At 42.4% G+C, this 20,966-nt stretch overlaps 1 protein-coding gene across 1 annotated transcript in view; it reads left to right on the top strand.

Moving 5' to 3' along the window:
- Positions 1–20,966, top strand: part of MAPK12 (mitogen-activated protein kinase 12) — a 222,175-nt gene that overhangs the window by 46,314 nt on the left and 154,895 nt on the right. Inside the window, exon 2 of the mRNA XM_069764928.1 lies at positions 9,643–9,772. Coding sequence (XP_069621029.1) covers positions 9,643–9,772 — 130 coding nt within the window. The remainder of the gene's footprint in view (positions 1–9,642; positions 9,773–20,966) is intronic.

Consider the following 20,966-nt stretch of genomic DNA (forward strand, 5'->3'; position numbering starts at 1 on the left):
CACTGTTTAGGTACATCAGGGGGTCCCCAAATACGACAGCCAATTTTGCGCTCAAAAAGTCAAATGGTGCTCCCTCCCTTCTGAGCTCTGCCGTGCGCCCAAACAGTGGGTTACCCCCACATATGGCGCATCAGCGTACTCGGGATAAATTGGACAACAACTATTGCAGTCCAATTTCTCCTGTTACCCTTGTGAAAATAAAAACTTGGGGGCTACAATATCTTTTTTGTGGAAAAAAAAATATTTTTTATTTTCACGACTCTGCATTCTAAACTCTGTGAAGCACTTGGGCATTCAAAGTTCTCACCACACATCTAGATAAGTTCCTTGGGGGGTCTAGTTTCCAAAATGGGGTCACTTGTGGAGGGTTTCTACTGGTTAGGTACATCAGGGGCTCTGCAAACGCAACATAATACCCGCAGACCATTCTATCAAAGTCTGCATTCCAAAACGGCGCTCCTTCCTTCCGAGCTCTGCCGTGCGCCCAAACAGTGGTTTACCCCCACATATGGGGTACCAGCATACTCAGGACAAATTGGACAACAACTTTTGGGGTCCAATTTCTCTTGTTACCCTTATGAAAATAAAAATTTGGTGGCTAAAAAATCTTTTTTGTGGAAAAAAAAAATATTTTTTATTTTCACGGCTCTGCATTATAAACTTCTGTGAAGCACTTGGGCATTCAAGGTTCTCACCACACATCTAGATAAGTTCCATGGGGGGGTCTAGTTTCCAAAATGGGGTCACTTGTGGGGGATTTCTACTGTTTAGGCACATCAGGGGCTCTCCAAACGCGACATGGCGTCCGATCTCAATTCCAGCCAATTCTACATTGAAAAAGTAAAACGGCACTCTTTCTCTTCCAAGCTCTGCGGTGCGCCCAAACAGTGGTTTACCCCCACATATTGGGTATCGACGTACTCAGGAGAAATTGCACAACAACTTTAGTGGTCTAATTTCTCCTGTTACCCTTGTGAAAATAAAAATTTGTGGGCAAAAAGATCATTTTTGTAGAAAAAATGCAATTTTTTTTTTTCACGGCTCTACGTTATAAACTTCTGTGAAGCACATGGGGGTTCAAAGTGCTCGCCACACATCTAGATAAGTTCCTTAAGGGGTCTAGTTTCCAAAATGGTGTCACTTGTGGGGGGTTTCCACTGTTTAGGCACATCAGGGGCTCTCCAAACGCGACATGGCGTCCAATCTCAATTCCAGCCAATTCTACATTGAAAAAGTCAAACGGCGCTCCTTCACTTCTAAGTTCTGCGGTGCGCCCTAACAGTGGTTTACCCCCACATATGGGGTATTGGCGTATTCAGGAGAAATTGCATAACAAAATTTATGGTTACATTTCTGTTTTTACACTTGTGAAAATAAAAAAAATGGTTCTGAATTAAGATGTTTGCAAAAAAAAGTTAAATGTTCATTTTTTCCTTCCACATTGTTTCAGTTCCTGTGAAGCACGTAAAGGGTTAATAAACTTGTTGAATGTGGTTTTGAGAACCTTGAGGGGTGTAGTTTTTAGAATGGTGTCACACTTCATTATTTTCTATCATATAGACCCCTCAAAATGGCTTCAAATGTGATGTGGTCCCTAAAAAAAAATGGTGTTGTAAAAATGAGAAATTGCTGGTCAACTTTTAACCCTTAGGCTATATTCACACTTAGCGGTTTTTACCGCGGAACCGCCGCGATTTTGATGCTGCGGGTCCGCAGCAGTTTCCATAGCGTTTACAGTAACATGTAAACCCTATGGAAACCGCAAACCGCTGTGCACATGCTGCGGGAAAAACCGCGCGGGAACGCAGCGGTTTACAACCCGCAGCATGTCACTTCTTTGTGCAGAATCGCTGCGATTCTGCACCCATAGGAATACATTGAACCGCTTACTTCCCGCATGGGGCTGTGCCCACGTTGCGGGAAGTAAGCGGATAATGTGCGGGTGGTACCCGGGGTGGAGGAGAGGAGACTCTCCTCCAGGCCCTGGGAACCATATTTGGGGTTAAAAAATAAAAAATCTGGTTATACTCACCCTCTGATGTCCGGAGCTCCTGGGCGCTGCACGCGGCCGTCCGGTCAGAGTTGCTGTGCGACCAGGACCTGCGGTGACGTCGCGGTCACATGATCGTGACGTCACGAAGGGTCCTTCTCCCACAGCATCTTTGGAACCGGACCGCCGGGTGCAGCGCCCAGGAGATCCGGACGTCAGAGTGTGAGTATAACCAATTTTTATTATTTTTAACATTACTATTGATGCTGCATATTGCTGCATATGCAGCATCAATAGTATAGGCGGAAACCCGCAGCGGAAAACGCGGAACAAACCGCGATAAATCTGCAGGGAGAACCGCAGTTGTTTTGCCCTGCAGATTTATCAAATCCGCTGCGGGAGAACCCGCAGGGACCCGACGCAAGGTGTGAACATAGCCTTATAACTTCCTAACAAAAAAAAATTTTGTTTCCAAAATTGTGCTGATGTAAAGTAGACATGTGGGAAATGTTATTTATTAACTATTTTTCATGACATATCTCTCTGATTTAAGGGCATAAAAATACAAAGTTTGAAAATTGCAAAATTTTAAAAATTTTCGCCATATTTCCGTTTTTTTTCATAAATAATCGCAAGTAATATCGAAGAAATGTTACCACTAACATGAAGTACAATATGTCACGAAAAAACAATCTCAGAATCAGCGGTATCCGTTGAAGCGTTCCAGAGTTATAACCTCATAAAGTGACAGTGGTCAGAATTGCAAAAATTGGCTCGGTCATTAAGTACCAAATTGGCTCTGTCACTAAGGGGTTAAAGGGGTTTTCCCGTGAACAAAAGTATATTTTAATCAATAGATCTTGGAATAATAACTTCCTCAATTGAATGTGTTTAAAAAAAAAAGATCCTGTGGTGAGATAATCTTATAAATGTTCTCCTACTGTGTAATGGCTGTGTCTGACCGTGCAGGGACATGGTCTGAACATACCACAGTTTCTGGGTGGGAGGGGGGAAGCAAAAGAGAATATAGATATTACAGCACGGGATCGCACATGATTCTTTCTTTGAAGTAAAACATTGTTTAAAAACAGGCAGGGAAATGTTTTATCTCACAAAAGGAATCTGTTGCGATCCTGTGCTGTAATGTCTGTATACACTTTCTTGCTTCCTGCCCTGCCCAGGATGTGTGGTATGATCTGACCATGTTCCTGTATCGTCAGACACAGCCATTACACAGTACACAGCAGGGACACGTTTATAAGATTATCTCGGCACGGGAACATGTTTTTAAAACGCATCCAATTGTGGAACTTACTATTCCCAGATCTCTTGATTAAAATGAACATTTGTTTGTGATACAATACCTTTAAGGCAAGAGCCATTCTGTCAGTCCTGTAATGATGAATAGTGTGTTGGTTATGTACCATATTTGTACTGCTTCCCACACAGGGACTGACACCTATGTTATAGTTATCAAAAACTGACTGGCATTTGCAAACAGAAAAAGACAAGTGTGAACAGGTGCAAGCTAAGGCTACTTTCACACTAGCGTCGGCCCGACGTACCGACGCAAACTGCGGAAAAAATTAACGGGGGCAGCGGATGCAGTTTTACAATGCATCCGCTGCCCCATTGTAAGGTCCGGGGAGGGAGGGGTGGAGTTCCGGCCGCGCATGCGCGGTCGGAAATGTTGGACACGACGCACAAAAAAAGTTCAACTGTTTTGTGCCGACAGTCCGCCAAAACACGACGCATCCGTCGCAATGCGTCACTAATGCAAGTCTATGGAGAAAAAATGCATCCTGCGGGCAACTTTGCAGGATGCGTTTTTTCTCCAAAACGACGCATTGTGACGTACGTCACACGACGCTAGTGTGAAAGTAGCCTTAGAGAGCCACTCTATATAACTTAACAAATTGAAGCTGCACTCTGAAACGCTGTTTTATGTAAATATTGAATAGATGAAATTGAAACTGCTTTACTGCTGTAGAAAACAGGTTAAAAAATGAAGATACTTAGGCGTACATCTCTCAGGCTACAAGAACGTTATTTAACATATTTTCTACAGTAATAATGCAGTTCCAATTTGATCTATTCAATGTTTACATATGGTGGCATTTCAGAGTACAGCTTTAATTCATTAATTATATATAGTGGCTCTTCATTACCTTGAACCTGTTCACACTTGTCTTTTTTCTGTTTGAAAGTGCCGGTCAGTTTTTTGACAATTGCAGTACACGCCTATTTCTGACTGAGCACTTCTCCCAGCAGCAGGGCTGTGGGTTCGCTAATCCAAACTTCTGACTCCATTTCCCTGATTCTGACCCCACAGCGCTGCCTCACTACTGAGCATGTACATACAGCACAGATTCATCTCGGCTAAAAGCCAAGATCCTTACATCAGGAATAGAACAGTTATAGGACATTTCATAACTTTTCCAAATTCTTATTAAAGGGAACCTGTCACCCCGTTTTTTGAGATTGAGATATAAATACTGTTAAATAGGGCCTGCGCTGTGCGTTACTATAGTGTATGTAGTGTACCCTGATTCCCCATGTATGCCGAGAAATACATTACCAAAGTCGCCGTTTTCGCCTGTCAATCAGGCTGGTCTGGTCAGGTGGGCGTGTTCACAGCGTTCTTTTCTTCCCCAGGTTTCCGTTGGTGGCGTAGTGGTGTGCGCATGTCCAAGGTCCGGATTCCCTGTGCCCACGTGAAGACACAGCGCGCGATCTGCGCTGTCATTCCTTTCATCGGTGCGGGCGGCCATCTTCCTGGGGCCGCGCGTGCGCAGATGTAGTGCTCTGCTGCACGGGGCTTCAGGAAAATGGCCGCGGAATGCCGCGCGTGCGCAGAAGAGATCGCGGCGGCCATTTTCCCAAAGCCGAGTTTGCATCTCGACTTTGGGAAAATGGCCGCCGCGATCTCTTCTGCGCACGCGCGGCATCCCGCGGCCATTTTCCTGAAGCCCCGTGCAGCAGAGCACTACATCTGCGCACGCGCGGCCCCAGAAAGATGGCCGCCTGCACCGATGAAAGGAATGACAGCGCAGATCGCGCGCTGTGTCTTCACGTGGGCACAGGGAATCCGGACCTTGGACATGCGCACACCACTACGCCACCAACGGAAACTTGGGGAAGAAAAGAACGCTGTGAACACGCCCACCTGACCAGACCAGCCTGATTGACAGGCGAAAACGGCGACTTTGGTAATGTATTTCTCGGCATACATGGGGAATCAGGGTACACTACATACACTATAGTAACGCACAGCGCAGGCCCTATTTAACAGTATTTATATCTCAATCTCAAAAAACGGGGTGACAGGTTCCCTTTAAAACATTTACAGCACAACCTGCACTGAACTACTGTACCCAACTTACTACATATTTTAGGAGTCTGTCCATTTTATTCCGACTGCACCAAAATGTACACAGACTCCGACTCCACAACCCTTCCCATCTGCCTAATGAGTTTGTAAATAGAGCTTAAAGGGACACTGTCACCTGAATTTGGAGGGAACAATCTTCAGCCATGGAGGCGGGGTTTTGGGGTTTTTGATTCACCCTTTCCTTACCCGCTGGCTGCAAGATGGCTGCAATATTGGATTGAAGTTCATTCTCTGTCCTCCATAGTACACGCCTGCACAAGGCAATCTTGCACAGCGCAGGCGTGTACTATGGAGGACAGAGAATGAACTTCAATCCAATATTGCAGCCAGCATGCAGCCAGCGGGTAAGGAAAGGGTGAATCAAAAACCCCAAAACCCCGCCTCCATGGCTGAAGATTGTTCCCTCCAAATTCAGGTGACAGTGTCCCTTTAATCCTACCTGCCCATACAGTTGTAGGATTTTAGCCCGGGAGAGGCATCATCAGGGCCGGACTGGCCATCTGGCAATTCTGGCAAATGCCAGAAGGGCCTGTCTGGTTGTGGGCCGCCTTGTCTGCTCTGTTATTAAAAGAATCTGTGTTCTCAAGATATCCATACTGTTATGAGTTGTGTTAGAAATGTTGGTCTTGTAGAAAATCTTCCCTTCCTCCATCCAGGGTAATATTAGTAATATATCCCATCTGGTTCATGGGGACAGGGACAACATGGGCCTGTGTGATTTCAAATGCCAGGACTGAATTTCAGCCCCAGTCCGTACCTGGGCATCATGTTAGGTTTAGGGTCCCAACCAAGAGGTACACCTTGTCACTGGCTATTGTGCTCACATGAATAGTCTGATTCGTGAGCAAAGTGCCTTCATTATTTAACCTGCTCTCTACAGCAGTAATGCAGTTGCAACTTCATATATTCAATGTTTATGTATTACTAGATGGTGGCCCGATTCTAACGCATTGGGTATTCTAGAATATGTATGTAGTTTATGAAGTTTTCAGAATAATGCAATTTAAACACAGGATTCGGCCCGCCGGCCGCGACCAATTAGCAAAGCGTGGTTCAAATTCCACGCCAATTCGCGGGCGTACTACGCCTGTCGCTGATTGGTCACGCCCGGCCGCGAACAATCAGTGAAGCCAGGGCTGGCTCCAGGTTTTTGAGGGCCCCGGGCGAAAGAGTCTCAGTGGGCCCTCCTCTTTAACACATACCACGATTCATGATGCACAGATACAGCAGAGAAATATACCACAGCCCACGTATTATATAACTTTGCCCAGCCACGTAGTATATTGCCCAGCCACGTAGTATATTGCCCAGCCACGTAGTATATTGCCCAGCCACATAGTATATTGCCCAGCCACGTAGTATATTGCCCAGCCACGCAGTATATTGCTCAGCCACGTAGTATATTGCTCAGCCACGTAGTATATTGCCCAGCCACGTAGTATATAGCCCAGAGACGTAGTATATAACACTGCCCATATAGTATAGAGCACAGACATGTAGTATATTGCACTGCCCATGCAGCATATAACACATGCCACGTAGTATAGAGCACAGCGATGTATATTGCCCAGCCACGTAATATATACCACAGCCATGTAGTATATAGCACAGCCCACATAGTATATAGCACAGAGATGTAGTATATAACACAGCCCACTCAGTATCTAACACAGCCCACGTAGTATATAGCAATGTGGGCACCATATCCCTGTTAAAAAAAAAATAAATAAATAAAAAAATAAAAATTAGTTATATACTCACCCTCCGTCGGCCCCCCCGGATCCAGCCAAGGCGTTTACCGATGCTCCTCGCGACGCTCCGGTCCCAAGAGTGCATTGCGGTCTCGCGAGATGATGACGTAGCGGTCTTGCGAGACTGCAATGCATGGACCGGTCACCGGACCGTCGCGAGGAGCGGGAAAGTCCTGGGCTGGATCCGGGGGGCCAACGGAGGGTGAGTATATAATTATTTTTTTATTATTTTTAATATTAGATCTTTTTACTATTGATGCTGCATAGACAGAAGGACAGACAGACAGACGGAAGTGACCCTTAGACAATTATATAGTAGATGTACAGTAGTGTGAAATGCCTTAATGTTTTTTTCTAAAATTGCCTATGATCTTTCTATATTTCTTTATTTTTTGTTTTATTCTGATGTAGCAAATAATGTATTGCATATACAATAACAGTACTAGTGATACACCAGTGTACCAAATATATCTATTGCTACCGTATATATCTATTTATGTAATTCCACATTCCAATTAAAAACAAGCTAATTTTCCAATACATTATTGTATAACTTGTAGGTGTCTGTTTTCCTCCTTGACAATTTTCTAATATTTTATTACCACTGTTCAGTTCCAAAGATGCTGGAGGGACATAAAATATGTAATGCAAAATTCACTTGAATAATTTTAGATAATCTCTACATTCTATAGTGAAAACTATATACAGTAATCTACGGACGCTGCTATCAGAAGCATATTTTAGCACAGGTATTTATGTTACATATGATAACATTTATGTTTTAGACAAAGTGACACTTTTCACTTTCACATTTTAGATTATTTTCTGCTTATTTATTTCTCAAATCTTTTTTTTACTTCATGTATTTAAATAAAAAAAGTTATGATAATAGTAGTTAATATGCAGAACCACTAAAGGGAGTGTAAATGATTGGCAATTAGCAGCTTGTCTGCTGATGGAAGCCTGTCTATATATACAGACCACACTGAATGGTCTGTAATTGTTGAGTGTGCATAGACTGCCATTGTTCACAACAGCCATTGTTCATTCATTGGGTGATCGGCATCCTGTTTTGTAATGTTTGTTCACCGTAATCTTAAAAGAACGTAATAGCAACTGTCAATATCCAGTCAGTAGGGTATCAAAGTATATATATAAAATTAATTTAAATGAATGAGACACCGTAATATAGTTGCTAAAAGTAAGGGAAGTGGCAGACCACTCGGAACTAATGTAATAACCAAAATGCCGTCATATGGAAGTTCAAGACTAACAACAATAATCATATAAAAAAAAATATAGTATATATATGTATATGTGATATATGGTGAGGTATACGTATTCCAGAGGTATTATAAATAAATATATGCGTTAAAGATGTAAGGTGCTGAAAAATCAAAATTAGGGGATAAGCCTAAAGTTTGTGGGATTTTATATTTATATTATATAAAAATACAATAAATGTTTATTTTTATTATTTCTCATTCTGGTTATTAATCTATTATCTATTTATTTTTTACATGATTATTGTTGTTAGTCTTGAACTTCCATATGACGGCATTTTGGTTTTTACTTCACCATAATCTTGCAGAGTAGCTCGCTGCTGATTCTCTACTGTAGATCTACTAGTTCTTTTTAATTATGAATTCAGTATAACTCTGCCTGTACAATTCATGAACAACTTACTGCCTACACCAGAGGTCCCCAACCTGTAGCTCGGGAGCCACATGTGGCTCGCGGCTGTCTGCCAGCTTGGTACATTAGCTCCAGATTTAGTAAACTGGTATGATGAGCACATCTCAAAATAGTGAACTTTGTGAGTAGCCCTGCACAGAAGAGCAGATCTGGGTACACTTCTACTGGTCTTGGGGGTTTAGCGATAATTTAGGTATGGTACGCTGGAGACAGAATGATACTACCGGTCAGAGGAGATGCTTGAAGATGGATGTGACTGTGTTGGGAGTGCGTGATGGGAGAATGCTGAATGTGGTGGGGTATTGTGGGAACCCCTGGAACTTGGTATACTGCTTAGGGGTGATTTGTGTGGAAAAGCTTTGGTTATCATTATACCCGTAATGGGGTCTTTGGTTGCCAGTACTGTGAGGGGGGACAGGAGCTGTATGTGGCTCGCGACCCTCTTGCAGAGGTGAATGTGGCTCTCAAGGTCAGAAAGGTTGGGGACCACTGGCCTACACTGTGCATTGGCAAAAAGCAGCCAATAAATGGTAGCAGGGAGTAGCCATAGCTGAGAACATCAAGGACTACATTGCTGCAATCCTCAGTGATGGTCTTCTAAGTGTTTTAGAAAAAAGCGTAGTAACCAGTAATTTGGCCTGAGCATTGAGGCGTCAGTGACCTTCAGTCTTATAAGGGTTAAGAAGGTGGCTAATTGTAAACCATTTGCAAAGCACACTATGGTGATTATACTATGCTAATATATACTTGTGCAGAAATGACTGCTTCCAGTGGTTACATAATCTCATTTATAATTGCACGTTTTTATGTTACAGCTCATCTATTGACAATAGATCTGGAACAAAAGTGGCCATCAAGAAGTTGTACCGTCCCTTTCAGTCTGAACTTTTTGCAAAACGAGCATACAGGGAGCTGAGGCTTCTGAAGCACATGCAGCATGAGAATGTAAGTATCTAATTAGCTGTGTGTCATGCAAAATTATACACTGACAACAAGCGTGCCACCACCGCTACAGCAGACTTTAATAGGAACATAGACATTTTCTGCCTGGTAATCTTTAATGGTAGTATTAGCACTGGCATATGATCAAAGACTTCTCGCTACTTAATTCCATGTTTATAAACACTGAGTTTTAGTGTATGCATGTAGGATCATGAGCTCAAAAAAGGCTTTTGTGTAAGCTGGCTGGACACTTAATATTCCAAATTGGAGACGTGATTACTTCCAAGTTGCTACTTGGAATTGACTAAAAAATTTTCAAGACCCTGGTCCAGAGACGCCTCAGTAGGCTGTGGCCACCAGACCAGAGCACTGTGATTTTTCCGGTACTTATGACATCCCGGACATGTATATTGATTAGTTGGCAGCCCTGACGTCATGCTTGCCTCGAGCTGCAACATGATGACATGGTGGCCTGTTAATCAGAATAAGCTTCAGGGATGATACAAGTAGGTGGTTCGCAGTTCTCTGCTGGTGGCAGTGTGCTACTGACGTGGCTGCTGGACCCAGGGTCCTACTTATCTTTCTGCTCAACTATAATGCAGCCACACACTGCGAATGACACTGCTTCACTCACCCACAGCAGACAAATGGTCATTGTAGTGGGTGGAGTTTTATTCACGTGTCCAACCACCGCATTCTGTCTTGCACTTAAGACCCTGCAATCAAATCGCTTGTGAAGAGGGGGAACATTGTTGACTTGATGAGTTTAGGAAGCTGCTGTAGCCCAGGTTGGATGATGATATTTAGAATTTTGATGGCACTTGTAGTCTACATACACTAGTTTGAGCTGCCATTTTTGTTCACCACAGACTAGGTTATGAAATGTGCCTTGTTTATTTAAAATGTTTATTCTAATAAATTTGATGCAATAATTGTCCTGATTAATAGACCCTCAACTGATCTGAGCAATATGAATGCCAGGTACTTGTTGTGGAGGTCTCACTATTAACCCCTGCTCGACATGCTAAATACATGTAAAGGCCATGTTAGATATTGGGGGTATGGAACCGGCACAGGAGTTGAGCCTGCATCATACTTGGCAAATATTGTGTGCTAAAATTTCTTACAGTGGCCAGTGGAGATGAGCTTCAAATGCTGCTGTTCACTCCGTAGTGACATCAGCATTTAAGGTGTGTAGTGAGAGGGTGACATCGGTCCAAGCGCACTTGTCCCTACCATGCAAGCTGATCGTGGAATGCCAATGGGCTGCTAACTGAAAGCACTGTCCCTCCCATGTCAGTATTTCTATGAAGCTCAGCCATAGGCCCCCTGCCCATTAACACATTTGTTCAGAGCGGCCTACCACGGTCACTAATCAGTCATTTTATGTTTGTGTGTGTGTGTAGCCCATTCACTATCCCCATCTATCCCCCAACCCCTGAAGATGGCTGGACCATCATTGTAAATACATCATTGTAAATATACACCTGTACTTTGTATCTCCCCCACCTCATTGTAGATTGTAAGCTCTCACGAGCAGGGTCGTCTTATTTCGCTTTAATTATTGTATTGTTAACATTGTTACTTATATCTGTTGTGTTTGATACTGTTAAACTGTAAAGCGCTGCGGAATATGTTGGCGCTATATAAATAAATATTATTATTAAAAATAGATAAAAAAATAACTGCTTTTAAAAAAAGTCTTGATTGATCAGTAGAAATAATATTGTGGGTTATAGTTAATTACTGACAAAATGTATGATTAGTGGCAAAAGTTGGACTTGATGGAAATAGGTCTTTTTTTTTTTTTAAACCTATGTAACTATGTATCAACATGTCCATAAAAGTTTGATTTTTTTTCAAAATATTAAGTTATTTAATCCATATGTTAATTGTCAAAATAACAGAAAAAAATGTAAACAAAAGTGCAATTTTCCATTTGGTGCACCTCCATAAAAATGCAATAAAAAGTGATAAAGAAAATGCACCCCAAAATGATATAATTAAAATACAGTTATATGAAAAGGTTTGGGCACCCCTATTAATCTTAAGCTTAGTGTTTTTATAAAAATAGTTTTTTTTTTTGCAACAGCTATTTCAGTTTCATATATCTAATAACTGTTGGACACAGTAATGTTTCTGCCTTGAAATGAGGTTTATTGTACTAACAGAAAAGGTGCAATCTGCATTCAAACAAAATTTGACAGGTGCATAAGTATGGGCACCCCACCAGAAAAGTGACATTAATATTTAGTAGATCCTCCTTTTGCAAATATAACAGCCTCTAGTCGCTTCCTGTAGCTTTTAATGAGTTCTTGGATCCTGGTTGAAGGTATTTTTGACCATTCCTCTTTACGAAACAATTCCAGTTCAGTTAAGTTTGATGGTCGCCGAGCATGGACAGCCCTCTTCAAATGATCCCACAGTTGTTCAATGATATTCAGGTCTGGGGACTGGGATGGCCATTCCAGAACAGTGTAATTGTTCCTCTGCATGAATGCCTGAGTAGATTTGGAGCGATGTTTTGGATCATTGTCTTGCTGAAATATCCATCCCCTGGGTAACTTCAACTTTGTCACTGATTCATGAACATTATTGTCAAGAATCTGCTGATACGGAGAGGAATCCATGCGTCCCTCAACTTTAACAAGATTCCCGGTGCCGGCATTGGCCAAACAGCCCCAAAGCATGTTTGAACCTCCACCAAATTTTACTGTAGGTAGCAAGTGTTTTTCTTGGAATGCTGTATTTTTGGCCGCCATGCATAACGCCTTTTTGTATGACCAAACAACTCAATCTTGGTTTCATCAGTCCACGGGACCTTCTTCCAAAAAGAAATTGGCTTCTCCAAATGTGCTTTTGCATACCCCAGCCGACTCTGTTTGTGGCGTGCTTGCAGAAACAGCTTCTTTCGCATCACTCTCCCACACAGCTTCTCCTTGTGCAAAGTGCGTTGTATAGTTGACCGATGCACAGTGACACCATCTGCAGCAAGTTGATGCTCCAGCTCTCTGGAGGTGGTCTGAGGATTGTCCTTGACTGATCTCACCATTCTTCTTCTCTGCCTTGCTGATGTTTTTCTTGGCCTGCCACTTCTGGCCTTAACAAGAACTGTACCTGTGTTCTTCCATTTCCTTACTATGTTCCTCACAGTGGAAATTGACAGGTTAAATCTCTGAGACAGCTTTTTGTATCCTTCCCCTGAACAACTGTTGAATAATCTTTGTTTTCAGATCATTAGACAGTTGTTTTGAGGAGTCCATGATGCCACTCTTCAGAGGAGATTCAAACAGGAGAACAACTTGCAAGTGGCCACTTTAAGTAGCTTTTCTCATGATTGCATACACCTGGCTATGAAGTTCAAAGCTCAATGAGGTTAGAAAACCAAAAAAAGTGCTTTAGTAAGTCAGTAAAAAGTAGGTAGGAGTATTTAAAACAAGAAAATGATAAGGGTGCCCATACTTATGCACCTGTCAAATTTTGTTTGAATGCAGATTGCACATTTTCTGTTAGTACAATAAACCTCATTTCAAGCCAGAAACAGTACTGTGTCCAACAGTTATTAGATATATGAAACTGAAATGGCTGTTGCAAAAAAAACAATTTTTATAAAACATTAAGCTTAAGATTAATAGGGGTGCCCAAGCTTTTTCATATAATTGTATGTCAGTAGTACCCGCAAATGCTCTCACACAGCTCAACTGACAGACAAATAAAAAAGTGACTGGTCTCCAAAAATCTGGAAAGGAACAAATATATATACACACACAAATTTCACTTTTCTTTTTTTCTTATTGTTACAAAACTTTTTTTCTCTTATAGTTTTTATTCCCTTATTGTGCTGACCTGAAGAATGTTGCCAGGTCAGTTTTACCAATGAATGCTGTGCAGTAAAAATGACTGTATGGGACTACCAAAAACCATGTCACAATTGTAGTTTTTCCATGATTTCTTCACACTAGGATTTTTTCCTAGTATCTTATACGAGGGGCGATCCAAAAGTAATGATAATCAATACTAAACACAATGAATATCGTCAAAAAATAAATTTATTTTTCTACATAGTCTCCTAACAAGTCTCTACATTTAGTCCATCTCTTTTCTAAACTTAGAATTCCCTTCGAAAAAATTCTTGATCTTGACCCTCAAAAAAATCCCCAACAGCGGTTATCACGTCGCTATTGTCGTCAAATTTCTTGCCCCGGAGGTGTTCCTTGAGCTGAGGAAAGAGAAAGAAGTCACTGGGGGCTAGATCTGGTGAATAGGGGGGGTGTTCCACCAGTTCAAAGCCCGGTTCTTGAATGGTAGCCATGGCAACAGCAGCTTTGTGAGCCGGCGCGTTATCTTGGTGAAACAACACTCCAGCCCGCAGTTTGCCGCGCCTTTTCTCCTTGATAGCCTCCCGCAATCTTCTTATTTGTTCTGTGTAGTAGGAGCCCGTAATAGTGGCTCCCTTCCCCAAATAGTCCACCATAATAATTCCTTCAGCGTCCCAAAAAACGGACGCCATAACCTTCCCTGCTAAGCTTGACACTTTGAATTTCTTCGGCGTCGGTTCGTCGGCTCGTTTCCATGTCATCGATTGTTGTTTCGTTTCGGGATCAAAGTGGTGGATCCAGGTCTCGTCCATGGTCAAAAATCGTGACAAAAAATTTTCCTTGTCTGCTTGGAACTTTTCGAGATTTGCTATTGAAATGTCAACTCGTTTCTTCTTTTGCTCGTCGGTTAACATTTTTGGCACCCGACGTGTGGAGACCTTTCTCATATGCAATTCTTTTGCAAGGATTCTTTGAATACTGCCATATGAGATCCCTGTGACCTCAGCTACATGCCTGATAGTCACTCTTCGATCTGCCAATACTTCTTCAACTTTTTTCACGTTTTCTTCATTGAGGGACGTGGATGGGCGTCCTTCACGATGTTCATTTTCCGTCGATGTTCTTCCCAGCTTAAATTCCTTGGTCCAGCGTGCAACTGTGGAATATGGAGAAGAGTCCCCCAATGTTTCCACCAAGTCGCTGTGTATGTCTTTGGTAGTCATTTTTTTCAAGCAGAGGTATTTGATGACAGCTCTGAGCTCGTTTTTTTTCCATTTTGATGTTCACTCCTCGGCAGTTCATATTCAAATGAATGTAGCTCCCGGGAATCGTGGTCTATTTAAGTAAAAAAAATTTTCCTGGACTAGTGGGTACCTAAGAGAGAAGAAAACATTTTATTTTAATTTCTGTGTGCAATAGAAATAACCGATTATCATTACTTTTGGATCGCCCCTCGTATAGTAAAATAGCCATTTAAAACTACAAATTGTCCTGCATAAAAAGCCATCATACTGCTGTGTCAATGGGAGAATGAAAGTTATAACTCTTGGAAGAAGAGGGGTGAAACTTGAAATCTTAAGAACCAACAATGAATTGCCGCAGCAAGGTGTTAAAAAAGGAAGGCTCACCCACCGCATCTAGTCTGTTTTTCTTACACCATATTATGGAACAGAGACTAGTGTAAAGATTCCCAGAATGCTTATCTGCAGCTATGTAGATTAATCTTGTAACCAAGGTATATACCTTGCTTTATTGAAAATTGTATGTGTTTACTGGGAATTAGTTCTTTCAACTGATTATCTTCCTCACAGACATTTCAACAATAATTAAAGACCTTGGATCCTTTACTCAGTTGAAGGATTTTTCTTCTGTTTAAAAAAAAAAAAAAGTTTCAATATTTCTCCATCCTGTCACCATGGAGACAGTGACACCATGTCAGACATCATAAAAGTATCGTTCTGTAGCATCCAGTAACCTTGAAATAGAATACAGCACAAAGAACCTGATTTCTCAACACTATTATTTTATATGCCGTTTCGTGACAGTGATTTACTGTTTTTTTTTTCGTTTTTTTTTTTCTTCTCCTTTTGCGTATGGTAGCCGTGCTCTTTAGAGAAGGGCTCTTGCACACTTCTACCTATTTGTATCCAAGCTATATTTGAATTTGAGAAGATAACTTTATCTTGGCGTAGTCCATAAGAGAGAAATGTAAAGGACTTGTTAACCTGTAGTGGGCTCTTATTCTAATGTTTGCTACCCTACCTTTCGGAAAGGCTCTTAAATGGAATGAGGCTGAAGATCTATTCGTAGATCTGAAGCCTCTCACTCCAGCTCGATTCTGCCCAGCGCAGCCTCCTTCTGCTTGACTGACAACCTTATTTGGACATTATTATGGTGCTTGAACCCTCTAGGTTCAAGCAACATATTGTAATCCGATTTCTTATATTCTATTATTATTCTACTACTTCTCTGCGTTTTCTGCAATTAATGCGGCCCGAACCGCTAGGCCAGAGATCCCGTTCAGGCGGCGTTCGAAGCCCTCGGTGGGGACAGGTGTGCTATGTATTTTTGGAGTCGATCCAATTTGTAGTTTTTTAAAAAAGCAAAAATTTTCCCATAGGAATTAATGGCGACCTTTCCATGACCCCCAACTGACATGGATTGAAGTCACAGCGCAGGTGCACTGACCTTACAAAGATGGCAGCTATGCAAATGTGCGGTGTCCATTTTAGGACATGGTCATTTATCAAAGTCAAACATCAGAATAATGTGACTCCAGACTCTGACTCATGACTACCAAGGTGCCAAAGGTGCCCAAGTGGCTACCAAGTGGCAGAAATGGCTATCAAGTGGCCGAAATGGCTATCAAGTGGCCAAAGTGGCTACCAAGGTGCCGAATGTGCCCAAGTGACTGCCAAGTGTAAAAAATGGCTACCAAGTGCTCAAAGTGGCTATACCGAGGTGCCGAATGTGCCAAAGTGGCTACCAAGTGGCAAAAATGGCTACTAAGTGGCCTAAGTGGCTACAGAGGTGCCAAATGTGCCCAAGTGGCTACCAAGTGGCAAATATCGCTACCAAGTGGCAAAAATTGCTTAGGAAAAAAAAAGGGGGTTGAGTTCCAGCTCCTTAAAATAATTCTTTTATTGATGCCTTTAAAAACATATTGTACACGGTGTACATTCTCCCTCCAGTATGTGCCGATGGACAGCAGAGACACGGCGACGCGTTTCGATCAAACGATCTTTGTCAAAGCCATACTGTGATCTAACTGATCACCTTAGTTATAGGAAACATTATCCAATCAGATCCCATCTACTAGTCACATGACCTTTAGACAGGTCCTTCAATAAAATATTTGAAGGGTTTCTGAGGGATGTTATTCTGGATTATCTAAATGAGAATAACTGTTTAACTCCATATCAGCATGGGTTTATGAGAAATCGCTCCTGTCAAACCAATCTAATCAGTTTTTATGAAGAGGTAAGCTATAGGCTGGACCACGGTGAGTCATTGGACGTGGTATATCTCGATTTTTCCAAAGCGTTTGATACCGTGCCGCACAAGAGGTTGGTACACAAAATGAGAATGCTTGGTCTGGGGGAAAATGTGTGTAAATGGGTTAGTCACTGGCTTAGTGATAGAAAGCAGAGGGTGGTTATAAATGGTATAGTCTCTAACTGGGTCGCTGTGACCAGTGGGGTACCGCAGGGGTCGGTATTGGGACCTGTTCTCTTCAACATATTCATAAATGATCTGGTAGAAGGTTTACACAGTAAAATATCGATATTTGCAGATGATACAATACTATGTAAAGCAGTTAATACAAGAGAAGATAGTATTCTGCTACAGATGGATCTGGATAAGTTGGAAACTTGGGCTGAAAGGTGGCAGATGAGGTTTAACAATGATAAATGTAAGGTTATGCACATGGGAAGAAGGAATCAATATCACCATTACACACTGAATGGGAAACCACTGGGTAAATCTGACAGGGAGAAGGACTTGGGGATCCTAGTTAATGATAAACTTACCTGGAGCAGCCAGTGCCAGGCAGCAGCTGCCAAGGCAAACAGGATCATGGGGTGCATTAAAAGAGGTCTGGATACACATGATGAGAGCATTATACTGCCTCTGTACAAATCCCTAGTTAGACCGCACATGGAGTACTGTGTCCAGTTTTGGGCACCGGTGCTCAGGAAGGATATAATGGAACTAGAGAGAGTACAAAGGAGGGCAACAAAATTAATAAAGGGGATGGGAGATCTACAATACCCAGATAGATTAGCGAAATTAGGATTATTTAGTCTAGAAAAAAGACGACTGAGCGGCGATCTAATAACCATGTATAAGTATATAAGGGGACAATACAAATATCTCGCTGAGGATCTGTTTATACCAAGGAAGGTGACGGGCACAAGGGGGCATTCTTTGCGTCTGGAGGAGAGAAGGTTTTTCCACCAACATAGAAGACGATTCTTTACTGTTAGGGCAGTGAGAATCTGGAATTGCTTGCCTGAGGAGTTGGTGATGGCGAACTCAGTCGAGGGGTTCAAGAGAGGCCTGGATGTCTTCCTGGAGCAGAACAATATTGTATCATACAATTATTAGGTTCTGTAGAAGGACGTAGATCTGGGGATTTATTATGATGGAATATAGGCTGAACTGGATGGACAAATGTCTTTTTTCGGCCTTACTAACTATGTTACTATGTTACTAATCAGTGCAAACATATAAACAATGCATAAAAATTCATCTCATAATTAACAATAATGCAGCATTACTTCATTGCGCTTATTTAATCCTGTGGGGAAACGTGTATTTAACCCCTTAATCCCATATGACGTACTATCCCGTCGAGGTGGGGTGGGCCTTAATTCCCACCGACGGGATAGTACGTCATAGCGATCGGCCGCGCTCACGGGGGGAGCGCGGCCGGGTGTCAGCTGCCTATCGCAGCTGACATCCGGCACTATGTGCCAGGAGCGATCACGGACCGCTCACGGCACATTAACCCCCGCCACAGCGCGATCAAACATGATCGCGGTGTGCCGGCGGTACAGGGAAGCATCGCGCAGGGAGGGGGCTCCCTGCGTGTTTCCCTGAGACGATCGGTACAAGGTGATGTGCTCACCTTGTACTGAGCGTCTTCTCCCTGCAGGCCCTGGATCCAAAATGGCCGTGGGGCTGCATCCGGGTCCTGCAGGGAGTACTTCCGGGTCAGGAGCAGGCTGCAGCTGCAGCTCTGTAAGCCTGCAGCGATGTGAGTGAGATCGCCGATCTTAGAGTGCTGTGCAAACTGTAAGGCCGGCGTCACACTTGCGTTTAAAACGGCCGAGTGCAATGCGATAAAAAAATCGCATTGCACTCTGACCAATGTTAACATATGGTGCCGCTCCCAGCAGCCGACTTTTTGTCGGCCGTTTTCCTCGGTCCGAGACAATCGCAGCATGCTGCGATTGTCTCGGACCGAGGAAAACTCTCGGCTCACTCGCACCCATATAAGCCTATGGGTGCGAGTGAGACAGCGCACACCACTCGGATAACATCCGAGTGATGTGCGCTATAAGCGGACCCCAGCAATGGAGGAGATGGAGAAATTCATTTCTCCGCCTCCTCCGCAGCCGTGCTCCGATCCTCCCTGTGCGAGAGAATCGGAGCACAGACGCATGACACTCGGCTCCTGCTCTGCTGCGAGCAGGAGCCGAGGGTCATTAGCATATCGCATCCGATGCTGTCGCATCGGATGCAATATGCTAGTGTGACGCCGGCCTAAGATCGGCGATCTGTGATGTCCCCCCCTGGGACAAAGTAAAAAAGTAAAAAAAACTATTTCCACATGTCTAAAAAAAACATTCCAAAAATTCCTGTAAAACACCTGAAGGGTTAATAAACTTCTTGAATGTGGTTTTGAGCACCTTGAGGGGTGCAGTTTTTAGAATGGTGTCACACTTGGGTATTTTCTATCATATAGACCCCTCAAAATGACTTCAAATGAGATGTGGTCCCTAAAAAAAAATGGTGTTTTAAAAATGAGAAATTGCTGGTCAACTTTTAACCCTTATAACTCCCTAACAAAAAAAAATTTTGGTTCCAAAATTGTGCTGATGTAAAGTAGACATGTGGGAAATGTTACTTATTAAGTATTTTGCATGACATATCTCTGTGGTTTAAGGGTATAACAATTCAAAGTTGGAAAATTGCGAAAAATTTTCAAAATTTTTGCCAAATTTCCGTTTTTTCACAAATAAACGCAAGTTATATCGAATAAATTTTACCACTAACATGAAGTACAATACGTCACGAGAAAACAATGTCAGAATCGCCAAAATCCGTTGAAGCGTTCCAGAGTTATAACCTCATAAAGGGACAGTGGTCAGAATTGTAAAAATTGGCCCGGTCATTAACGTGCAAACCACCCTCGGGGCTTAAGGGGTTAAATGAAAAATCCAAAATGCTTCTCTTGTTAGGAGACGCCGCCTGATGTCTCCACCGCGCGTGATGCATTAACATGTTCTATCCCCTGGACCTGGAGGTACATAGTACTACGGGCATGATGCATAATAAAGTGCTTCGCTGCTGCTGATATATTTCTATTTGTATTTTGATTATTTTTTATATCATATAAGTGTTCTCTTATTCGTATTTTTAGCTTTCTGGCCGTGCATCCCACGTATGATAGATTACATTTTTTGCCGTCAATTTTGTATACAATGTTGATGGAATTACAATTAATATATTGTTTTATGTAAAATTTTACTGTTCCATCCGCATTGTAAAAACTTTTTGAGACACCAGCATGTTGACAAGTCATACAATTATTTGTTCTACATCTAAAAAAACCCAAATAATTTAACCAGGTTCTAGTACATTTGTTCCCTTCAGTGGAAAACCTGCTAGGGGCTATTTTGTTTCCAATTGTTGGTGCTCTTCTTGAGACTACGTTTATCCCTGTATCCAGTATGTCACAGAGTTGTTGATCCTGTTGTGAATTCTGCTCTTGGGCTCCCTCCGGTGGTTGTTGATGGTAATGCAGTTATTCCTGAGCAGCAGTCTTGGACAGGTGTTTCTGCTAATTGCAATTCGGACTGGGGTATTTAGCTGTGCAGGACTCATTAGTCCTTGCCAGTAGTCAATGTTCCTTTGGAAGTGTTGGTCCTCTGCCTGGCCCCTCCTGCTTGCTGCCAATTCAGCTAAGATAAGTGTTTTCTTCATTTTAGTTTCTATTTTGTTCCTGCTAGACTGTGCCTGATGTTTTTCTCAGTCTAGTTGGAGTCGCAGATATACTCTCCACATCTTTAGTTAGGTGGTGGAGTTTTTGTATTTTTCTGCTGTGGATATTTTGTAGTGTTTTATGCTGACCGCATAGTATCCTGTACTAT

Source organism: Ranitomeya imitator, chromosome 4 (genome assembly GCF_032444005.1).
Source record: "Ranitomeya imitator isolate aRanImi1 chromosome 4, aRanImi1.pri, whole genome shotgun sequence".
Classification (NCBI taxonomy): domain Eukaryota; kingdom Metazoa; phylum Chordata; class Amphibia; order Anura; family Dendrobatidae; genus Ranitomeya; species Ranitomeya imitator.